Source organism: Ursus arctos, unplaced genomic scaffold (assembly GCF_023065955.2).
Source record: "Ursus arctos isolate Adak ecotype North America unplaced genomic scaffold, UrsArc2.0 scaffold_6, whole genome shotgun sequence".
Lineage (NCBI taxonomy): Eukaryota > Metazoa > Chordata > Mammalia > Carnivora > Ursidae > Ursus > Ursus arctos.
In genome coordinates this window covers 85,750,702-85,769,597 of record NW_026623078.1, presented here as the reverse complement: position 1 = coordinate 85,769,597, position 18,896 = coordinate 85,750,702, and the positions used below count along the sequence as shown (strand labels likewise).

Sequence of the window (18,896 nt, the reverse complement as noted above, 5' to 3'; positions counted from 1 at the left end):
GCCTGTTGGGAGGTCTGGGGTCTGGCCCTGAGGGGTGAGTGTCTTACGTGCATGGGCTGGGCTTGCTGTCGGTCCATTCAGCCTCCAGGGCTGCAGGAGTGGAGGCTTTGGGTGCTGGCCCTGGCCCACATGCGTGGATGAAGGGGCAGCTGCCTCATCAGCGGTGAGACCCCTGAGGGCTCTGGACACCATGGGGCTGGGCGCTGGGGCTGTAAGGGGCCTGTTGCTTTCCGGCTGAGCGAGCTGAGGTGGCCCCTGGCCCTAGGCTCAGCTCTCAGTTGTGGGGATTAGGACTCTCGGGCCAAGCTGTGCCATGTGGACAGTGACCACAGCTCCCACAGAGGGCTCACAGGATTCTGCAGCAGGGCCAGAACAGAAGGCGACCCTGCCTGGCCCCACCCTCCTCATACCTTGGCCTGGCCTCTGAGGGAGCCAAGGGGAAAAGGCAGGTGCTCACTGGACACAGATACCCTGGGACCAGCGTGGGTGGAGCTGGAGTCCCAGGGTCTGAGGAAAATCTGGAAGTCTGTCTGCCTCCCCCAGAGGATCCCTACCCACCCCCCTTCCTGCTGAGACGCGCCCTGTGTGGGGGCAGCCGGAGCCTGTAGGGTGTGGACAGCACGAGCCAGGCCGGCTGGGGTCCCTTGGCAGGACTTTTTCCCAAGATTGGTGTTTGTGAACTTGAATTTTAATTAAGGGAAACTGGGTTAAGTGCCGTTGGGCTGCGGCGTCCTCCTCGGCACTCCCCGCCTGGCCTTTGTCCTTACGCCGCAGCTTTGGGTCCCCTGAGCACCCGGCTCACTTGCGCAGAGTATCTCTCTAACGTGCCCTCAGAGGCTCTGCGCTGGCAAGAGCACCCCCAGCTTGCAGAGATACCAAGGCCCGGGGGACCCTGGGGCCGCGGGGTTGGGGTGGTAGCCGCACCTCAGGTCCGGGCAGGCCCGCTGTGGGCAGCCCCCACCAGCAGCAGCCTGTGTGCCAGGATGCCCTGAGGCCTGTCCTGGCCCTGGGTGCCCCGATGGAGATGGGGACCTGTGCGCTGCCTAGGGGGTGGGCTGCAGGGCCTTGGGGAGACCCAGAAGGGCAGGTGGCATGGCCCTGCATGGGGCTGATCACCGTCCTGCTTCAGCCAGGTCCCGGTGGCCGGTGGTGGTGCCTGCAGTGAGGATGGCTCTGCTCACGCCGGCCCCTCCTGCTGCTTGGAGGCACCAGCACGCAGAGGCCGGGACTTGCCAGTGGGGCACGGTGTGTACTCTTGGTGGTAATAACATAATGAGCAGAGTCTGAGCTAATATGGAATTAAGGTCAATTTGCATAAACAAATTACTGCTCAAATGCGTCCTGAGGGGGAAAGGCCCCACGCCCTTCTGGAGTCATGAAGCTGGCTAGTCTCCATGCCAGGCACCCTGAGTGGGAGGGCCTTGTCCCCTCGTTTCAGTGGCAGCCTGCCCATGTGACAGCTGGGGGAATGGGTCAGCCAGGACAGCTGCAGGCCCACAGTTGGTGCTGGCATGGCACCCCCAAGCCTGGGGGCCTGCAGCCACAGCCCATTGTAGCTGTGGTGTTTGCAGGGGGATGTTTCTCGAAGCGGGGGCATCTGGGGCCTCCTCCCGACCCCCTCTGCCCTTGGCTTCCTGGTCCTGGATAGGGCCCAGGACCTGGTCAGAGGAGAATTGGGAGGGAGGGAATGGGCAGGCAGCCACCGGGGCTGTCCAGGCACAGGTCTGCCTTCCCTGCCTGGATCATCCACTCAGCTAATCCCAAAGGCTTTCCCGGGCCTCTTCCAGCCCGTGACTTTAAGGCATCTCCAGTCTTTCCCCCAAGCAGCTTGCCTGGATGGGGTCTGTGAGGCTGTCCCTTCCCACTGTCCATGCTGAGTTCCCGTGTGGTGGACAGAGGGGACAGGCAGTAGAGCCCGCTGACCCGAGAGCATCTGCCATCCCAAAGGCCTGGGTGGTGTGCGCTGGGGCAGCATCTGGTGGAAGATGTTCCCGGGCAGTGGTGATGACCAGCAGCTGTGCTGCGGACCCTCAGGGGACTTGCCCGAGCCGTGGAGCTCCCTCAGGATGCCCTGCCAGAAGGCCAGGGCCCGGACGGTCCTGTCTCAGGGGTGTATGTGCTGGAAGGGGGAGGCTTGTCCCCTACCTGTGCCTTTCAGCCCGGCTAGTGGGGTTGGGGGGCCCCCCGTGCCTGGGGGGGTGAGGAGGGGAGGGGACAGACTGGGGGCCCATGAGGCCGGACACACCGGGCTCTCCCTGTCTCCGCAGGTCTCTGGTGTTGAACCGCCTGCGCCCCGCTGCGGGGGGCGGGAAGGCCCAGCCCGGCTCTCCTCGGTGGCGGAACAAAGGCTACCGCTGCATCGGAGGGGTCTTGTACAAGGTGTCGGCCAACAAGCTCTCCAAGACCTATGGCCGGCCCAGTGGCGACGGTGGCAGCAGACCCCTCCTGCGCACAGGTGAGGCTGCTCAGGGTGGGGGCCCTTAACTCCCCAGCGGCATCGTGGACGGCGGCAGAGGCGTGCCGGTGACCTGCGGCAGGCAGGCCTGGGGCTCCTACGGAGCCGATGCGAGTGAGTGCTTCCCACACGGCCCCGTGCCAGGCCGGGAGCTCGTGTTAGGTTCCCTGCTTACAGAGCCGCTGAGGCTGTCCCCGCCAAAGCTGACGGGGTGGCCAGAGCAGGCAGGGCACACACGGGGAGGCCTCGCAGCCTCCACGTCCCCAGGGGAAAGCCCCCCCGAGCGCACCACCTCTCGCTTGGCTGAGCAGCCCTGATTTTCCATGTTTCGCTCCTGGACAAAGGAGATGAGCCGGGTATGGTAAACACGGCCCTGGCGAGTGAACACCTGGGGCCGCGGCGCCCCCTAATCTCATTGGCAATGCCTCCCAACTGTGGAGGCAGCCGCCGCCACTGCACACGCCCCCGCGGCCTGGGGAAACAGGCCGAGGAGAAGGAAATGCTTTGGATTCGCTTATTATACAAATTAACTAGAAAATATTTTGGTTTCAGTCCAGTTTTACCCCCATCCTTTTCTGTCAAGAAAAAAAGGGTGAGGTTGCAGGCAGTGTGGGGACTGCAGAGGCCCAGCTGCTCCCAGCCCCTGCCCTGCGCACCCAAGGAGGCAGGAGGGAGAAGAGGCCAGGCCCAGGGGAGAGGCGGGGCTCTGGGGCCATCTGTAGGTTGGGGGCCCCTTCCCGGAAGCCCTTGCCCAGCTGTGTCCCCAGGGCCTCTGTCTGTGGGACTGCAGGGAGGGAGGCATGGGTGACTGGCTGCCTTTTTCCAGACAGGGTGCTAGGCTCCCCAGGAGAGGCAGGAGGGGGCCCGAAAGCCATGGCTCTGCTCTGCCTCTGTGCCTCAGTTTCCCCGTCCCCTTCCTGAGGGATTGGGCTGTGTGATCTAAGGGCCTTTCCACCTTGGCTTCAGCTGGCTCATCTGGTGGAGGAGCAGGTCTGCACTGGCTGGACCTTCTCATGGGGCCCGAGCCTCTGACCCCTGGGCGCAGCAGGCCCACGGCATCGGTGTTCGTGGTCTATGAGGCCCCACACGGAGCTGCTGTTTCTGGCCAGGCCAGTGTGTGGAGTGGACGGAGCCATGGAGGGCTTCCGGGCAGCCTCTCTGCAGAGAGATGTTCTGCGCGGCCCCGACTGATGCGGTCTCTCTGTGGGTCACACGCCCTGGCCCCAGCCTCCCCCAGGCCTTCTTGGTGAAAGGCACCGCCTGGCCTTTCCCATCCATCATCCTCTCTGTGCCCGACTGCCACCCCTGACCCCATAAGCCGACTCAGCAGGCAGGACCCAGGCTCTGTTTCCTGTTGTTCGCCTTTGGGAGCTGGATGGAGCTTACTGGGGGGGGCGTCCATTCTGCTGACATTTTGACGGCCAAGCATGTCACGGAGCCACACCCCCTCGAGCACCCTTCTCTCCTGTTAGCCCCAGCAGTGCTGTTTGCTGCTTATTCATGTCAGGTCTGAGGGACTCCTCCCTGGCCTGGCCAGACATCATTGGCCGTCCTGGCATTCACACTGTCTACATGCAGGGACCCAGAAGTGCATTATGGTTTGGGGCCCCCTGGCCCTTGCTGGGACCCTGCTGCCCGTGTGCTCTGCGCTGCGTGGGGGCCCCTCCACATGGACCCTGATCTCCAGTGGGCTGGATGGGCCCTTGGGGTGGGGTTGTACCCACCACCTGGCTCCTCAGGTCCACGGTGGGAGGAGAAGCACACGGAGATAGAGAGGAAGAGGCAGGTGTGAACCGCTTGGCAGTTGCTTGAGGGGAGGGTAGAGAGTAGAGCCAGAGCTCCTGGGAGAGCCCAGGCTGCCACCGCCTCAGAGCGGTAGAGCAGGCGGTGAAAGGGGCCAGCAGTAGGGGCTGTGGGGCGCTCCCTCCCTCCACAGCCCACGCCTCACCGCACCTGAGCAGGCAGCTGTCCCACGTCTCACTGTGGAGGACACCTCGCCAAGCCCACCCCCTGCGGGTGCTGACCTCCACGCAGTCACGGATTCCCCTTGTGCAGGGCGCGGTGCGCGGAGGGATGCCCTGCTGTGCACGCTGCCCGGGCCTCCAGCCCCTCCTCCCCCAGCCTCCTGGTCCCAAGCAGTACAGGCAGGACAGAGGCCTCTGGGGCCAGGCGAGTTCCCAGGAGGCCCCGCTCCTCGTCGGCTGAGTCCTGGGGCTCAGCCCTCCCCACTTGAGGGCAGCCAGGGGCAGGTAGGTGGGATTGGGAACACGGACCGTTGGGTGGCCTCTCTCAGGTATGAGGCAGAGCCAGAGCCAGAGACCACCAAGAGACCACCCCCCGCCTCCAGCTGCCTGACCCCCATATGGGCGGCCAACTCCTTGCTGTGAGGAAGGTGGGGTGTTTCCGGCTGCGTGAGTGCCCGCTGACCAGTGGCCTCCTTAGACAAATTATAATTAAAGGAATAAATTTTCTCCTTTGGTGTCAGCACAACTTTGACCTGGGCAGGAAAGCACAGCCTGCCCCTCCTCGAGAGGGGCAGGGGCTCCACCTCCTCTCCCCCTGACTTTTCCTCGGGCTCCTCCTGGCTGCTGGGCTTCTCTGGGACAGTGTCAGCCCCTGTGTGGGGTACGCGAGCCATGGGGAGGTGGGTATCCGGGAGAGAAGAGCAGAGCCTAGTCCCCACCCTCCTCCCCAGGGATCGAGGACTTCCCTCCGGGTCCAAGGTCGGCCCAACCAAAGGGCCCAGCCCTGGGACCTCTCCCGGCGTGCAGCCAGGTACGGGCTGTGACGCGTGCTGCCTGGGGCCGGGAGTCTGTCTCTGTCGCTGCTGTGGAGCAGAAGCCCCAGGTCCATCTGCTAGAGCCATCTCCCCCAGCCCAGGCTCCAGGGCTGGCTCCCAGGCGTGTTCAGAGCCCCAGGCCCTGGAGCGAGGCGGATTTGTGGTAGGCTCCTGCCACTCACTGGCTGTCACACACCCCTGGGCAGGTCACAGGTCCCTGTGCCTCATCTCCTCGTCTGTGACCTGCTGACCCCGCCCTGTGTGCTGAGAAGTCACACAGAGTGGCATGAGAGGGATCAAGAGAGGGCTCCCCGCCTCCCGAGCTGTGCGCCCAAGGCCCTACCCTGCTGTCTCCCTCCCTTCCCGATGTCTCTTTCTGGGGCTCCCTCTGCCCAGGGCCATGATTTCCTGGGAAGGAGGAGTCCCGCCGGGGTGCCGTGGGGCTGCAGACCTGCCCGGCTGCTCCCCCTGACCCCAGAGCCCCTGACTTAGGCTCCTGCGCCTGGGGAGGTGAGCCGCTGCCTGGCGGGGCGGGGCGGCCGAGCCGAGCTCCCAGTGTCTATTTTGGGAAGGTCCCCGGGCAGCGCAAGCGCTCCGAAGGCTCGCGCCTCCTGCTCCGTGGCTGCTGAGGGTTTTCAGCTGAACCCGGTCGCACCCTCAGCACCTCGCGGCCTCTTTCCCAGCCAGCTACTTGACGCGCATTTTTTAACACTGCACAGCAGTCGAGTGCCGCCTCCCACTGCGAGCCCCACACTGGCAGTGTATAAGAGCAAAAGGTGGCGAGGGGAGAGGGAAGTAAACCCGCCCCGTCCCCTCAGCAGCCAGGCCAGGGGCCCAAGTCTGACAGGCAGACACATGGTGACCACGGTCCCTGGCGGAAGCAGCTGGCGCCACCGCGGCACCGGCAGCCTGGGTGACAGCCTGGGAAGCCATGCTCACCGGCCGCGATCCGATGACACTGTCAGCCACGGGCTGGCAGGTGTGCGGCACCATGTGCCACCTGGACCGGCCTCCGACGTGGACCCCCGATCGGTGTCCCCAGCTTGGGAGCCAGGACACCCCTGTGGCCTGGGGCTAGCCAGCTGCTCCTCGGCCCACCCCCCACCCCCGCACCAAAACCAGCCCTGTTGGTGTTTCAGCCCCCTGGGCCACCGAGCAGAGCACCTCCCTCCCATCGGGGGTCTCGCTGCTCAACCCTGGAGCCACCCCTTCTTCTCAGCTTGAAGACACTGAGGCTCAGAGGGGCGGACACTGGCCAGAGGGCGGCGGCCCGGGAGGGACTCGGCAGCAGGCTGGATGTGGAGAGGAGTGCCTGAAGGTCCAGCCTGGGGGTGTGGGGGAGTTTGGACGTGGACAGGCTGCGTAAGGTGTCAGAATGCTTGTGTGACCAGGTCTGGAACTCATGAGAGGGGACTGAGCTGCCTGGGTCCTGGCAAAGGTCGTCCTGGGGAGGTCGAGGGAGGCGCCTCCAGGTGGCAGGAGGGCCACCTGCCTGGGCCTCCCATGCAGCTCTGATGGGGCGGCTCAGGGCCAGGCAGTTTGGGGACATCCCTTTTTAAGCCTGGAATGCTTTGTCATTGCCTCAGGTCCCTAGAATTTCTGAGTGATGTCACTTCTGCCTCTTACCACCAGATTCATTTCAGCAGCTGCCTGAGGGAAATTGAATCTGGCCTGAGAAGGTTCATGTGTGTGTGTGTGTGTGTGTGTGTGTGTGTGAGAGAGAGAGAGAGAGAGAGGAACCGTGGGCCTTCGTGGCCATCTGAGCAGCCTCTGGCCCCCACCTGCCCACCTTGGCTCTGGGGGGTGGTGACCTTGTGCCTAAAAGGGAGGCAGGGGGCTGTACATCAGTCTGGACTCCCTCCACCTTCTCATGCAGGACAAGCATTGCCCACCTGCCCCTCGTCTGCTACTGCCCTAGCCCCAGCCCCCCCCCCAACCCCAACTGCCCTGTCTGTGGGCATCCTGTCACCTGCTCCCTTCTTGTCACCACTGTCCATCTCATGCACAGCTCCCCCTTGGGCCAGTCAGTGAGCTCAGAGAGCACCTGATTAGTCTTTGTGCTTAGGGTTTTGGGGAATGGGCACCTGCCATGGCCCATGAGGGCCTCAGAGCCAGATGTGCTCGTCCAGGGCCTATGGAGGCTGAGGTCAGCACGGAGGTCCCTGTAGAGCCTGAGAGTGAAGACCTCAGGCTTTGCAGCTACGTACTCACTGTGATGTTTTTGTCGGATAACCCTGTCAATACGTAAGAATCACTACTGGCTCCTACGAAGCCAGGGGGCATTCGTGGACCCCCCCCCTCAGGTCCCATATCCCTGGGCCCTGTTCCTGGCAGAGGGACGTGGTGGGGAGATCCCCCCCCCCAGCCCACCTGCCGATCCTGGGACCACCTGCCTTGAGACGAGGCCACCAGCCAGCTGCCAGATCTGGTCCCTGGACAGGCCGCCACCCTGCACCGGGTGGGGGTCTGGTAGGGTCCCAGCAGTGTATGCGACCCAGGCTGAAGGGAGCATAGGCGGTTTCCCTTAGGGGGCAGCAGTGCCTGCACCGAGAGTGGGAACCCTGACAAGGCTGCGCTGAGCAGCTTGGTGGGCAGCGGAGAGCCTGGGGCCCGTGGACCTGCCATGATGTGGCCCTCTTTCCCCACAGGCCGCACGGACCCTACCAGCAGCTGCAGCCGCTCCCTGGCCAGGTACGTCCCTCAGGGTTGGGCCTGGGGCTCACGGGTTGGGTGGGAGGGTCCCTCAGGCTCACAAAGCTCCACCCCCATCCACAGCCGGGCCGTCCAGCGCAGCCTGGCCATCGTCCGGCAGGCGAGGCAGCGGCGGCGGAAGCAGCAGCAGGAATACTGCATGTACTACAACCGGTTCGGCAGGTGCAACCACGGCCAGCACTGCCCCTACATCCACGACCCCGACAAGGTGGCCGTGTGCACCAGGTGCCCTCCGTCCCACCGGGCCGAGGGGGGGGGGGGCGGCGCAGGGGGCCATGCAGGCGCCCTGCCTCTGGCTTCCCCTGCGCCTCTGACCCTCTTCCCTCCTTTGCACAGGTTTCTCCGGGGCACGTGCAAGAAGACAGATGGGACGTGCCCCTTCTCCCACCATGTGTCCAAGGAGAAGGTGAGCTCCCCCAGGCACCCGGCCTCCCTGCAGGCCCCGCCCCACGGTTCACCCCAGGCAGGGCTGCTGGCTGTGTGACCACCCCTACCCCGTGCCCCGGGGTGGCATCCCCCAGCTGCCACCCAAGCTGGGACCCAGCCCAGGCTGGGTGAGAGGTTGGCGGGGTCAGGCAGGGTGTGCTTAGAAGGGCAGCCGAGGACAGGTGGGCGCACTGCGGGGTCCCTCTCTCGCAGGCCCCTCCCCTTAGCCACCGTGAGCATGGGGGACCCCCTCATACAGTGCCCACCGTGGGGGCAGAGCCAGGGCAGTGCTGGGGCCCTGGCAGCAGCATGCCAGGAGCCCTGAGATGGGGGCTTAACGCGGGCTGGGCTGCCTGCCACCCACCCCCACTCTGGGGCCGCAGCAGGGTTAGAGGAGGCGGGATCGGGCCGAGGCTGCCGCTACAACAGCTTTTCCCCTTGAGGAACTTGAAAAGAATCAGCATTTTTCTCCCTAATAGAGCTTCGAAACTCTGTTGTGAGCAATTTGGAAATTCACGTCGAGTTTCAGGTTCATTAGCTCCGGCTCCGAAGCCGGTGCACATTCTGAGCTGTCTAATGTGGACGCCGCACTCGCGCCCTGAATTAATGTTATTGTTATTTGTGTGGACGTGGTGGGTGCAAACAAGGTTAATTGAAATGAGAATGCAGTTTCCTCTCGATAACGGCCGTGCTGACAGCTAGGAGGAGTTCCGTTTGCTGTAAGAGTTGGCTTTATTATCCCTTTTTATTAGGGCTAATTTGGGCTCTATATCAAAAGCCACATTAAGGGAATTGTTTGCAGCCGCACCACCGCAAGCCCCAAACGGGCCAGCCCTTCTCCCCTGTGCGCTGCAGTTAAAAGACAATTAAAAATAAACTCTTCACGTTAAATCACCCTTTGTTTCTTTGCTTTCTCCCTCATTCCCTCCCTGGCCTCCCCCCTGCCCTGCCCTGGAAACCCCTGCATGGGGTTCCTGGCAGGCCGGCCAGAGCTCAGTGTGGAAGTGTGAGGAGCCAAGCCCTGGGGTGCCCACTAGTGGAGACCCCCGCGGGGAACAGGGGCTGCAGTGGGGTGCGTGAAGGCGGGTCTGACAGGAGAGAGGAGGAGAGGCGAGCTCCCAGAGAGGCTCCTGCAGGGGTAGCAGGCCTGGGGAAGGTGGGAGGCCCAGGGAGGGGCCCCAGAGAGGAGTCGCCTGACAAAGTGGCAACTGCAGAGGTCAGGGTGGGCAAGATCAGAGATCCTTCCTCGCTGGCCCTCAGGCCTCAGCTTCCTCCAACGGGGGAAGGTGGGCTTCATTTCTCTCTCTCTCCCCCAGTCTAGGGGCCAGGGACTGCTGCGCTGCACAGCCCTGCCCAGGCTGCCCATTGCATGTTCCCTTCCTGCCCCCCGCCCCCGCCCAGGTCTTCCCTGGGCCCACCTGCTGGCAGCCAGGGCACTGGAGCCAGGCCCCCTGCCAGGCCTCTGCAGTGCCAGCCTGTGGTCAGTGCAGCCCTGGGCTGCTCCAGGGCATTTCCCTGCCTACCCACAGTCCATCCCTAGGCTTCCCTGGGTGGAAACAGGTCACCAGCCCATGGATACTGCCAGGTGTCCAGGCAGCTGGGAAATTGGCTGAATCTCTAGGCCCTGTAGGCTGTCGCCCTACCTAGAGCCCCCATGCTCTGTGTCCCCCTTGCGCTTCCAGACAGCAGCCCCTCCTGGCCTATCCCGCCATGGCCCCACTGCCTGGACACTAGGCAGTCTCAGAGCAGCTGACAGAACATCTGGACCTCAGCCATCCTGCAGGGATGTCTTCACCTGGGCTGTTTGAGGGCACGTGTGCCTGCCCAGACAACTTTGCCTTCTGGGGAAGCAGGGGGTCTGCCTTTGGGGTGGGCAGCCCTCACCTGGCATGGCCCCAGGTGCTCTTGGCTCCTGATGGCCCCCTCCTGCTGGCCAGCAGTGTGTGTCCCTTTCTCCCTAGGCGGGGGTCTCTGTGTGGCTCACACCTGGCCTTGGAGCCCCAGGCAGGCCCTTCGAGTCCAGGCGTTTTACCTGTGAAGTGAGGTGCAGGCTCCTGACGGAGGGCTGCTGGAGGCGGGGGCCACAGTAGCACTGGGCAGACTGGGCCCATGTGCCAAAGGAGCCGCGTGGGTCTGCTGGCCCTCACCACCGTCCCCTTGCCCCTACAGATGCCCGTGTGCTCCTACTTCTTAAAGGGGATTTGCAGCAACAGCAGCTGTCCCTATAGCCACGTCTACGTGTCCCGGAAGGCGGAGGTCTGCACCGACTTTCTCAAAGGCTACTGCCCACTGGGTGCAAAGGTGAGGGGCGTGGGGGGTCGGCGGGCAGCACCCAGTCCCCAGCAGTGGGCCGGCTGTGCTCCTCAGGATCTTCCTCGGAGGTCGCGTAACCCCAGGGTGACGGGGTAACCCCCGTGGAAACGGGCTGGTGCAAGGGGAATGAGGAAACCGGGTCGCGAGGGCCGCCTGCGAGCTGGCAGCTCTGCTTCGCCTCCTCTTCGCGGGCACGTCACTGCGCTGTTGCCCTCGCCTGTCAGCGAGAGTGGTGCTGTGGTGGGAAATTCCCGACAGCCGAGCACGCTGGCTCCTTCCCTTCTCAGTTACCGTCCTGCTCTCCAGAGGGGACTCTGTCGCCCTCCTCATCCCCACGTGGGCCTGCGGGGCGGCAGGGCCCTGGGCTGGGAACCCCAAGACAGGCCTCTTTAGTCCCAGGGGCCGCTGGGGCCTGCAGTCTGGATTGGGGCGACCGGAGCTGGGGCTTCCTGGGGACCCCCAGTGGGCAGGGCAGCAGGCCGGGGCCTGAGCAAGGGGAACACGCATCAGTGCGGGGACAGCCTGAGACCTGACCATCCCCCACCCCCCACCCCCATTTCACACCGTGGGGCCCGTGTCCCTTCCTTCCCCACGTCCTCTCCCTCCTGCCACAAGGCCAGGGTCTGGGCCTGGCCAGGCTTGGCAGACCTGGGGACCCAACCTGGAGCCAGCGGGTCGCCTTGAAGGACGCCCAGAGCCCTGGCAGGGAGGCCCCTCCCCGGGAGGTGGGGCCCGGGTAGGGTGGGGTGGCGGGACCCCCGCGGATGCTGTGCGTGATTAGTGTAAGATATTCCAATGTAAATGAAAATATCAAAGTGATATTTAAGTCCTGCTTCTATTAGTGGAAGTGCTTACTGCGTCCCTTTCGGCGTGTTGGCGCTGCGTGTCTGCCGCATGATGGATAGCGGCTTGTAATTATATATGGGGGAAAGCGCTGAGCAGGCCAGATCCAGCGGGAGGCGAGGCAGCAGCCTGGGCCGGTGAGGGTTAATTTTATTCTCTAAATAATATAAAAAGTGCTGAGTCGTCGCCTTGTGCCTGATGTACAAGTCCTCAAACGGGCCCCAGAGAGTTTATAATATTCCACTGAATCAAGTGAAATTGTTAACCTTGCTTCATAAAGCCCTGGCTTGTTAAAGAGGCGCGCTCCCGTTTCTTGTGAATCATTTAGGCCGGCAGTAAATCTCTGCTCCTTTCCCTCTTCGGGGGCCACACGTCTGCTGCGGGACCTGCCGCTCCGGCCCCCCGGCCCGTCTCCTCTCCTTCCCTCAGGAGAGTCCCTTCTGTCCCTCAGCTGCTCAGGACACATGGGCAAGGACAGGAGTCCTTCCGTGGGATGCCCGCCGCCTCGGGGGGCCTGACGCCGGGACGCCATGGTTCCAGCAAGGGCCGTGCTCCCCGTGCTCACTTGACAGGGTGTCCGCTGAGGGGCCTCCCCTTGTCCCCTCTCTGGCTAATGCATGTTTGAGGGAGACACTTGGAGACTCCGGACGCCCTTATGCTCACCTGCTAGTTTTCATAGCCCCTGGCGATTCTCGTCTGCCACCTTCTCTTTCCCAGCACCCACTTGTTCCCATTGAGGCCTGTGTGTGTGCACGTGTGCGTGTGCGTGTGCACGAACGTGTGTGTGCACGAGCGTGTGTGTGTGCGTGCATGTGCGTGTGTACTTGTGCGTGCGTGTGGCTGTGGCCCTGGGCTCCTGCCGTGCACAGTCCGCGTCCTGCTGAGCGAGGCTCCCGTGACCCGCGACGTGTGCTGCGGTCACTCCGTATGCTCCGGCTCCACCAGAGGCTGCTGGCCGCCAGCGTCCAGAACTGGGAGATGCCCGTGTGCGTGTGGTGTCAGTCCGTCGCTGCCCCATATCAAACCCGGGAGTCCGCCTGCCACCGCCCTTGCAGCCCAGTGCTCTCTGCTGAGGCCTCTGCCGGCCTGCGCATCAGTGCATGGCCTGCACGGGGTGCTCTGGTTGCTAGCGGGGCTCCTGGCAGTCCGCTGAGCTGCTAGGGACGGCCCTCCACGGCCCCTGCTGTCCTCTATGTCGTCCTGCCTCACACAAGCTCTCATGTCCTGCCAGCATCACCCTTTGGCTTCAAGGTCCCAGGCCGAGTTTGTATCACTGGTTGGCATTGCTGGTGGTGTCCTTCCTTCGGCTGAAATCCTTCCTGTGTTTGTGGGGGAGAGTCCGTGTGTGTCACCCTGCGGTCCTGTTCCCGGACCTGCCCCGTCCTCCTCAGTGCAGTGGGCCTGAGAGGAGGCCCCGGGGCAGGGGCTCAGACCCTAGCCCAACCCCGTCCCTACCGCATGAGACCCACCGCACCTCACTGCCTCACCCCTTGGGGCCTCCACTTCTTGTTCAGTAAAATTAGGCTGATGGGAGTCCCTGCCGCAGCGGGGATGGTGGCAAGTAGAACTTTCTTTGCCGCCTTTGGAGCAGGCCTTGGGCAAGTGTTAGCTCTTGTTGAGTTGGCTGTAGTGTGAAGTCGGATACCACTTAGGCTTCATCTGTGGAGTGGGCCCTGTCCCTCCAAACTGCGTACGAGACTCCCCTGCTCTCCTGTCTGCTTCGGGTGCCTGTTTTAAGAAGCCCAGCTTCATGGAGGTGCAGCTCCAGTGTCACCGGTTCAGCGCAAAGGCGGGGTCGCGCAGCAGTCCCCAGCATCCAGTTCCAGAGCACGTCTGTCACTGCAGACACTCCTCCACTCCCCTTGGGGTCAGTCCCATCTGTGCTCCCCCCAGCCAGACAGTAGTGATCTACCCGCCGTCTCTGCACACGGGTCTTTTCTGGACGTGTCCCACCTGGAAGTCCTGCAGCGCACAACCTTTGCGGTCCGCCCTCTCCCTTCTAATCTGGTTTTGAGGGTCAGGCCCACGCTCCTTTTCATGGCTGAACAGTGCACCATTATGGGCAGAGAGCCCGTTGCGTTCGTTCATTCGTCAGGGGGTGGACGTTTGGGTTGTCCCCAGTTTGGGGCCATGTGAACGTTGGTGTGCGAATCTGTGTGAGCACACGGGCTCTCGTCCTCTGGCGTAGACACCTTGGAGTGGGGTTGCTGGGTCACGTGGTGGCTGCAGGCCTCACTACGTGGTTTCTCGTGTGGCCGCGCTGCTTATGGTGCCACCAGGAGCGAATGCGGCTTCATTCGGTCACGTGCTTGCCAGCACTTGTCACCATCTGTCCTGTTGACCTCGGCTCTCTGGCGCTGCGAGGCGGTCTCACTGTGGCTTCATTTTGCGTTTCCCTGACAGCTAATGATGGTCAACGCTGCGTGTTTCTTGGCCATTCCTTTATCTTTGTTTACGCTGTTTTATTGAGGGGGAGCTGTGTGGCTCAGGCGATTGCGCTTCTGACTCTTGATTTCGGCTGGGGTCATGATCTCAGGGTTGTGGGATCGAGCCCCCATGTCAGGCTCTGCGCTCAGTGGGGAGTCTGCTTGAGTTTCTCTCTCCCTCTCCTGCCTGCTGCTCTCCCTGCTCCTTCTCTCTCTCACTCTCTCTCAAATAAATAGTTCTAAAAAAATTTTTTTTAATAAAATCTTAAAAAAAACCCACAGTTTTATTGAGATAAAATTCATGTAGCATACAATTCACCTATTTAAGTGTACAATAGAATGATTTTTGGTATATTACATTATTAAATTTTTTAATTGTGATAAAATAAATATAATGTAAAATTTTCCGTTTCTTTTTCTTTTTTAAAAATTTTTATTATTTGAGAGAGAGAGAGTGAGCACAAGCAGGGGGAGGGGCAGAGGGAGAGGGAGAAGCAGGTCCCCGCTGAGCAGGGAGCCCGATGTGGACTCGATCCCAGGACCCTGGGATCCTGACCTGAGCTGAAGGCAGACACTCAGCTGACGGAGACATGCAGGCGTCCCCGAATTTGCCGTTTCTATCTGTACAACGCAGTGGCATTGCTCGTGCTCACGGTGTTGCACGGCCACCACAATGGTCTATTTCCAGAACTTTTTCATCACCCCAGGCGGAAGCCGTAAGCATTCAGGGATGACTCCCCACTACCCCTGCTCCTCAGCCTCGGGCCCCGCCGAGCTGCACTTTGTCCCTGTGGACCGGCCTGTCGGTAGGTATTTAATAGCGGTAGACTCCTTGCGTCTGTCCTCTTGTGTCCGCTTCTCTCACTCAGCGGGCTGTCGGCACTCGTCCACGTGGTAGCCTGTACCTCACTCCTCTGAGGGCCCATAACATCCCATTTACATCCGGACCACACTCGGGGGGACGCTTGGGTTGTGCCTTCTGGGTCCGTAGCTCATGCTGCTGGGGACGTGGTCGTGTCAGCCTCTCTTCAAGTGCCTGCTGTCACGGCCTTTGCATGGATAACCGGGAGTGGAACCGCAGGACCATCTGGCAGTTCGAGGTCGAGCTTTCTGAGGAACCGACAAGCTGTTTTCCGTGATGGTTGTGCTATTGTACGCCCCTACCAGCAGCTTACCTCCTCGCCAGGTCTCTGTTACCCCCTTCTTCTAATAGCCGTCGTAGTGGGTATCTGGTTGTTTAAACTTGCATCGCCCTGAAGACTAAGGATGTGGAGCACCTTTTCGTGTCCTTGTTGGTCATCGGTACATCTTTGCAGAAATGTCTGTTCACCTCCTTTGCCCATTTTTGAATGGGGTTGTTTGGGGGTGTTTTGTTGTTGAGTCATAAGACTTCTTTATATGTTCTGGAAATTAAACCCTTGTCAGAAGAGGATGTATGACTCTTTTCTCCCATTCTGTCTTTTCACTCTCTTGACAGTGTACTTTGATGCATGAGTTTTCCATTGATTAAGTACAATTTATCTGTTTTTTTTCCATTGCATGTGTTTTGGGTGTTATATCTGAGAAACACTTGTCCAACGCAATGTCAGCGAACCTTTTCCCTGTGTATTCTTGTGAGAGTTTAATAGTTTCAGTTCTTAAGTTTAGGTGTTTGATCCATTTTGAGTCAATTTTCGTATGCGGTATAAGACGAGGGCCCAGCGTCAGTCTCCTGTGTGTGGGCAGTTTGCCCAGCACCATTTGCTGAAAAGGCTGTGCTTCCCCCACTGGCACCTTGTTGAAAGTCTGTTCGCCATGTATATGGTGGTTCGTTTCTGGGCACTGTGTTCTGTCCCATTGGTCTCTATGTCTGTCCTTAACCAAGCATTTTGATTATGATAGCTTTGTAATAAATTTTGAAATCAGGAAATATAAATCCCTCAATTTTATTGTTCTTTTCCAAGATTATTTTGACTATTCGGGCGTCATTTGAGATTCCATATGAATTTTAGGATGGGCTTTTTCTTTAAAAAAACAAAAAACGGGGGGTGGCTTTGGAATTTTGGTAGGGATCGCATTGACTCTGTAGGTCATTCTGGGTGCTTTTGTCATCTCGATAACAGGAAGTCTTCCAGTCCATGAACATGGGATGTCTTTCCATTTATTTAGACTTTCTTTAATTTCTTTCAGCAGTATTTTGTAGTTTTTAGTGTGTAAGTTTTTTGCCTCCTTGGTTAAAATTATTCCAAAGTATCTTACATTTTTTGATGTTATTGTAAATGGAATTTTAAAAAATTTCCTCTTTTAGATTGTTCTTTGCAAGTGTGTAGTAGTAAGTTGATTTTGTGTGTGTGTGTTGATTTTATATTCTGGAATTTTGCTGACTCCATATATCAGCTCTGACAGTTTTTTTGTGGGTTCTTTAGGGTTTTCTATATGATCATGTCATCTAACAGAGATAATTTTCTTCCTTTTAAACTTAGGTTTTACATATTTTTAAAATATTTATTTAGCCTAATTGACTAGAATTGCTAGTACTGTGTTGAATAAAAGTGGCAAAAGGGGGCATCCTTGTCTTGTTCTTCGTCTTAGAGGAAAAGCTTTTAGTCTTTCACCATCATTGAATGTGATGTTAGTTGTGGGCTTTTCACGTATGATTTTTATCCTGTTGGGGATGTTCCTTTCTATTCCTGGTTTATTTTGTGTTTTTATTGTAAAAGGTGTTGAGTCTTGTCAGATCTTTTTTGCATCAGTTGAGATGATCATGTGGTTTTCTTCTTCCTTCATTCTGTTAAGGTGGCCAATCAGTCATATTGACCACCTTGAATTACATTTATGCTGATTGATTTTTGTATGTTGAATATCCTTGCTTTCTAAGAATAAATCCCATTGCTGGGGCGCCTGGGTGGCACAGCGGTTAAGCGTCTGCCTTCAGCTCAGGGCGTGATCCCGGCGTTCTGGGATCGAGCCCCACATCAGGCTCTTCCACTATGAGCCTGCTTCTTCCTCTCCCACTCCCCCTGCTTGTGTTCCCTCTCTCGCTGGCTGTCTCTATCTCTGTCACATAAATAAATAAAATCTTTAAAAAAAAAAAAAATAAATCCCATTGCTGAGTTCAGTTTTTTAGTATTTTGTTGATGAGTTTTTGCATCTATATTTATGAGGAATTATTGATCTGTAGTTTCCTTTCCTGTAGTGTCTTTGGTTTGGTATCAGGGTAAGGCTAGCCTCATAGGTTGTTTGGCTATTTGGAGCTGGGAAGGATTCCTTACACTTCAGTTTTTTGGAAGGATTTGAGAAGAATTGGTGTTCATTCTTCTTTACGTGTTTAGTAGAATTCACCAGTGAAGCCCTCTGGTCTCGGGCTTCTCTTTATTGGTAGGTTTCTGATTACTGACTCAGTCCCCTCACTGTAGAAAGAGCCAGTCAGAGTTTCTGTTTCTTCTTGAGTCAGTTTTTGTGGATTGTGTATTTCTAGGAATTGGTCCATCTCATCTAAGTTGTTAAAATCGTATGGGTAGAATTGGTTGAAGTACGCCGTAATTATCTTTCTGATGTGTGCAGGGTCTGTAGTGACCTGTTTCATTCCTGATATTGGATATTTGTGACTTTTACCTTTTTCTTTGTTCGTTTTGCTAGAGGTTTGTCAATATTATTGATCTTTTTAAAGGGTCAGCTCTTTGTTTCATTGATTTTTCTCTTATTGTTTTTTTTTTTCTTTTTGGTTTTATTGATTTCTGCTCATATCATTACTTTTTCTTTCTGTTCCTTTGGGTTTATTTTGCTCCACCCCCCCCCCTCCCCGCCCCAGGTCTTGAGGTGGGAATTTTGACTATTGATTTGAAATATTTCCTCTTATGTATGAATTTAGTTAGCTGGATCCTACAAATTTTGAGATGTATTTTCATTTAGTTCTGGTTGTTTTTGTTCGTTGTCTCCGCCCACCCCTTGAGACTTTCTCTTTGGTCCACAGATTATTGTTTGGTTTCCAAGTGTTTGGAGATTTTCCTGTTATCTTTCTGTCACTGATTCCTAGTTGTGAGTCTGTGATGGTGAAGAATATACTCTGTATGATTTTAATTCTTTTTTAAGTTTTTTTGGCTTTGTGTTATGGCCCAGGATATGCTTGGTATATGTTCTGTGGGCACTTGAAAATAATATATACTTGACCCTTGTTGAGTAAAGTGGAATGTGTTATAAATATTGATAAGATTTTGCTGGTTAAAGGCATTTCTGAATTATTCTGTATCCTTGCTGATTTTCTATTTAGTTGTTCAGTCAGTTGTTGAGAGGGGGGTGTTGAAGTCACCACCTATAACTTTGGGTTTGTTGCTTTCTCCGTTCATATCTATCAGTTTTTACTTCATGTATTTCGTAGCTCCTATTTTGTGCATGTAAATTTAAGATCGCTAGGTCTTCTTGATGGAGTGATGCTTTTATCAGTATAAAATGTTACCTCTCTGTAATTTTCTTTACTCTGAAGTCTGCTTTATGTGGTATTAATGCGGCCACTCCTGCTCTCATTCGATCAGTGTTTGCGTGATATAACTTCTTTCCCTCTTTCTGCTTTGAGCTCACCTATCACACTGTATTTGAAGTACCTTTCTTGTAGACAGCAGATAGTTGGCTCATCTTTTAAAACTGACTTGTCAGTCTTTGTCTTTTAATTGGTATATTTAGGCTAGTTACACTTAATGTAATTATTGCTATGTTAGGGGTTAGGTCTGCAATTTGATTTCTGTTAGTTTCTGTGTTTTGTTCTCTTCTTCATTTCTGTCTTTTTGTCTGTTACTTGAACAATTTTATTGTTCTTATCACTGGTGTTGTCATTTACCAGTTCAGTTGAAGTGCAGAAACCTCACCTTCCTTTATGTCCCTTTACCCTTCTCCATCCGTACCTGCCTTGCATATGTCTTTCACAGACATTTAAAACCACAGCAGACACTGACAGTTTTTGCTTCAA

The 18,896-nt window shown here is 57.5% G+C and overlaps 1 protein-coding gene across 3 annotated transcripts in view; it reads left to right on the top strand.

Annotated features, from left to right (window-relative positions):
* The window catches only part of ZC3H3 (zinc finger CCCH-type containing 3), an 89,193-nt gene that overhangs the window by 58,890 nt on the left and 11,407 nt on the right, over positions 1–18,896 (top strand). For all 3 annotated transcript variants that reach the window (XM_026488907.4, XM_048212459.2, XM_057307999.1), the window contains exons 5-9: positions 2,268–2,455; positions 7,883–7,925; positions 8,010–8,171; positions 8,283–8,352; positions 10,542–10,673. In XM_026488907.4, coding sequence (XP_026344692.2) covers positions 2,268–2,455; positions 7,883–7,925; positions 8,010–8,171; positions 8,283–8,352; positions 10,542–10,673 — 595 coding nt within the window. The remainder of the gene's footprint in view (positions 1–2,267; positions 2,456–7,882; positions 7,926–8,009; positions 8,172–8,282; positions 8,353–10,541; positions 10,674–18,896) is intronic.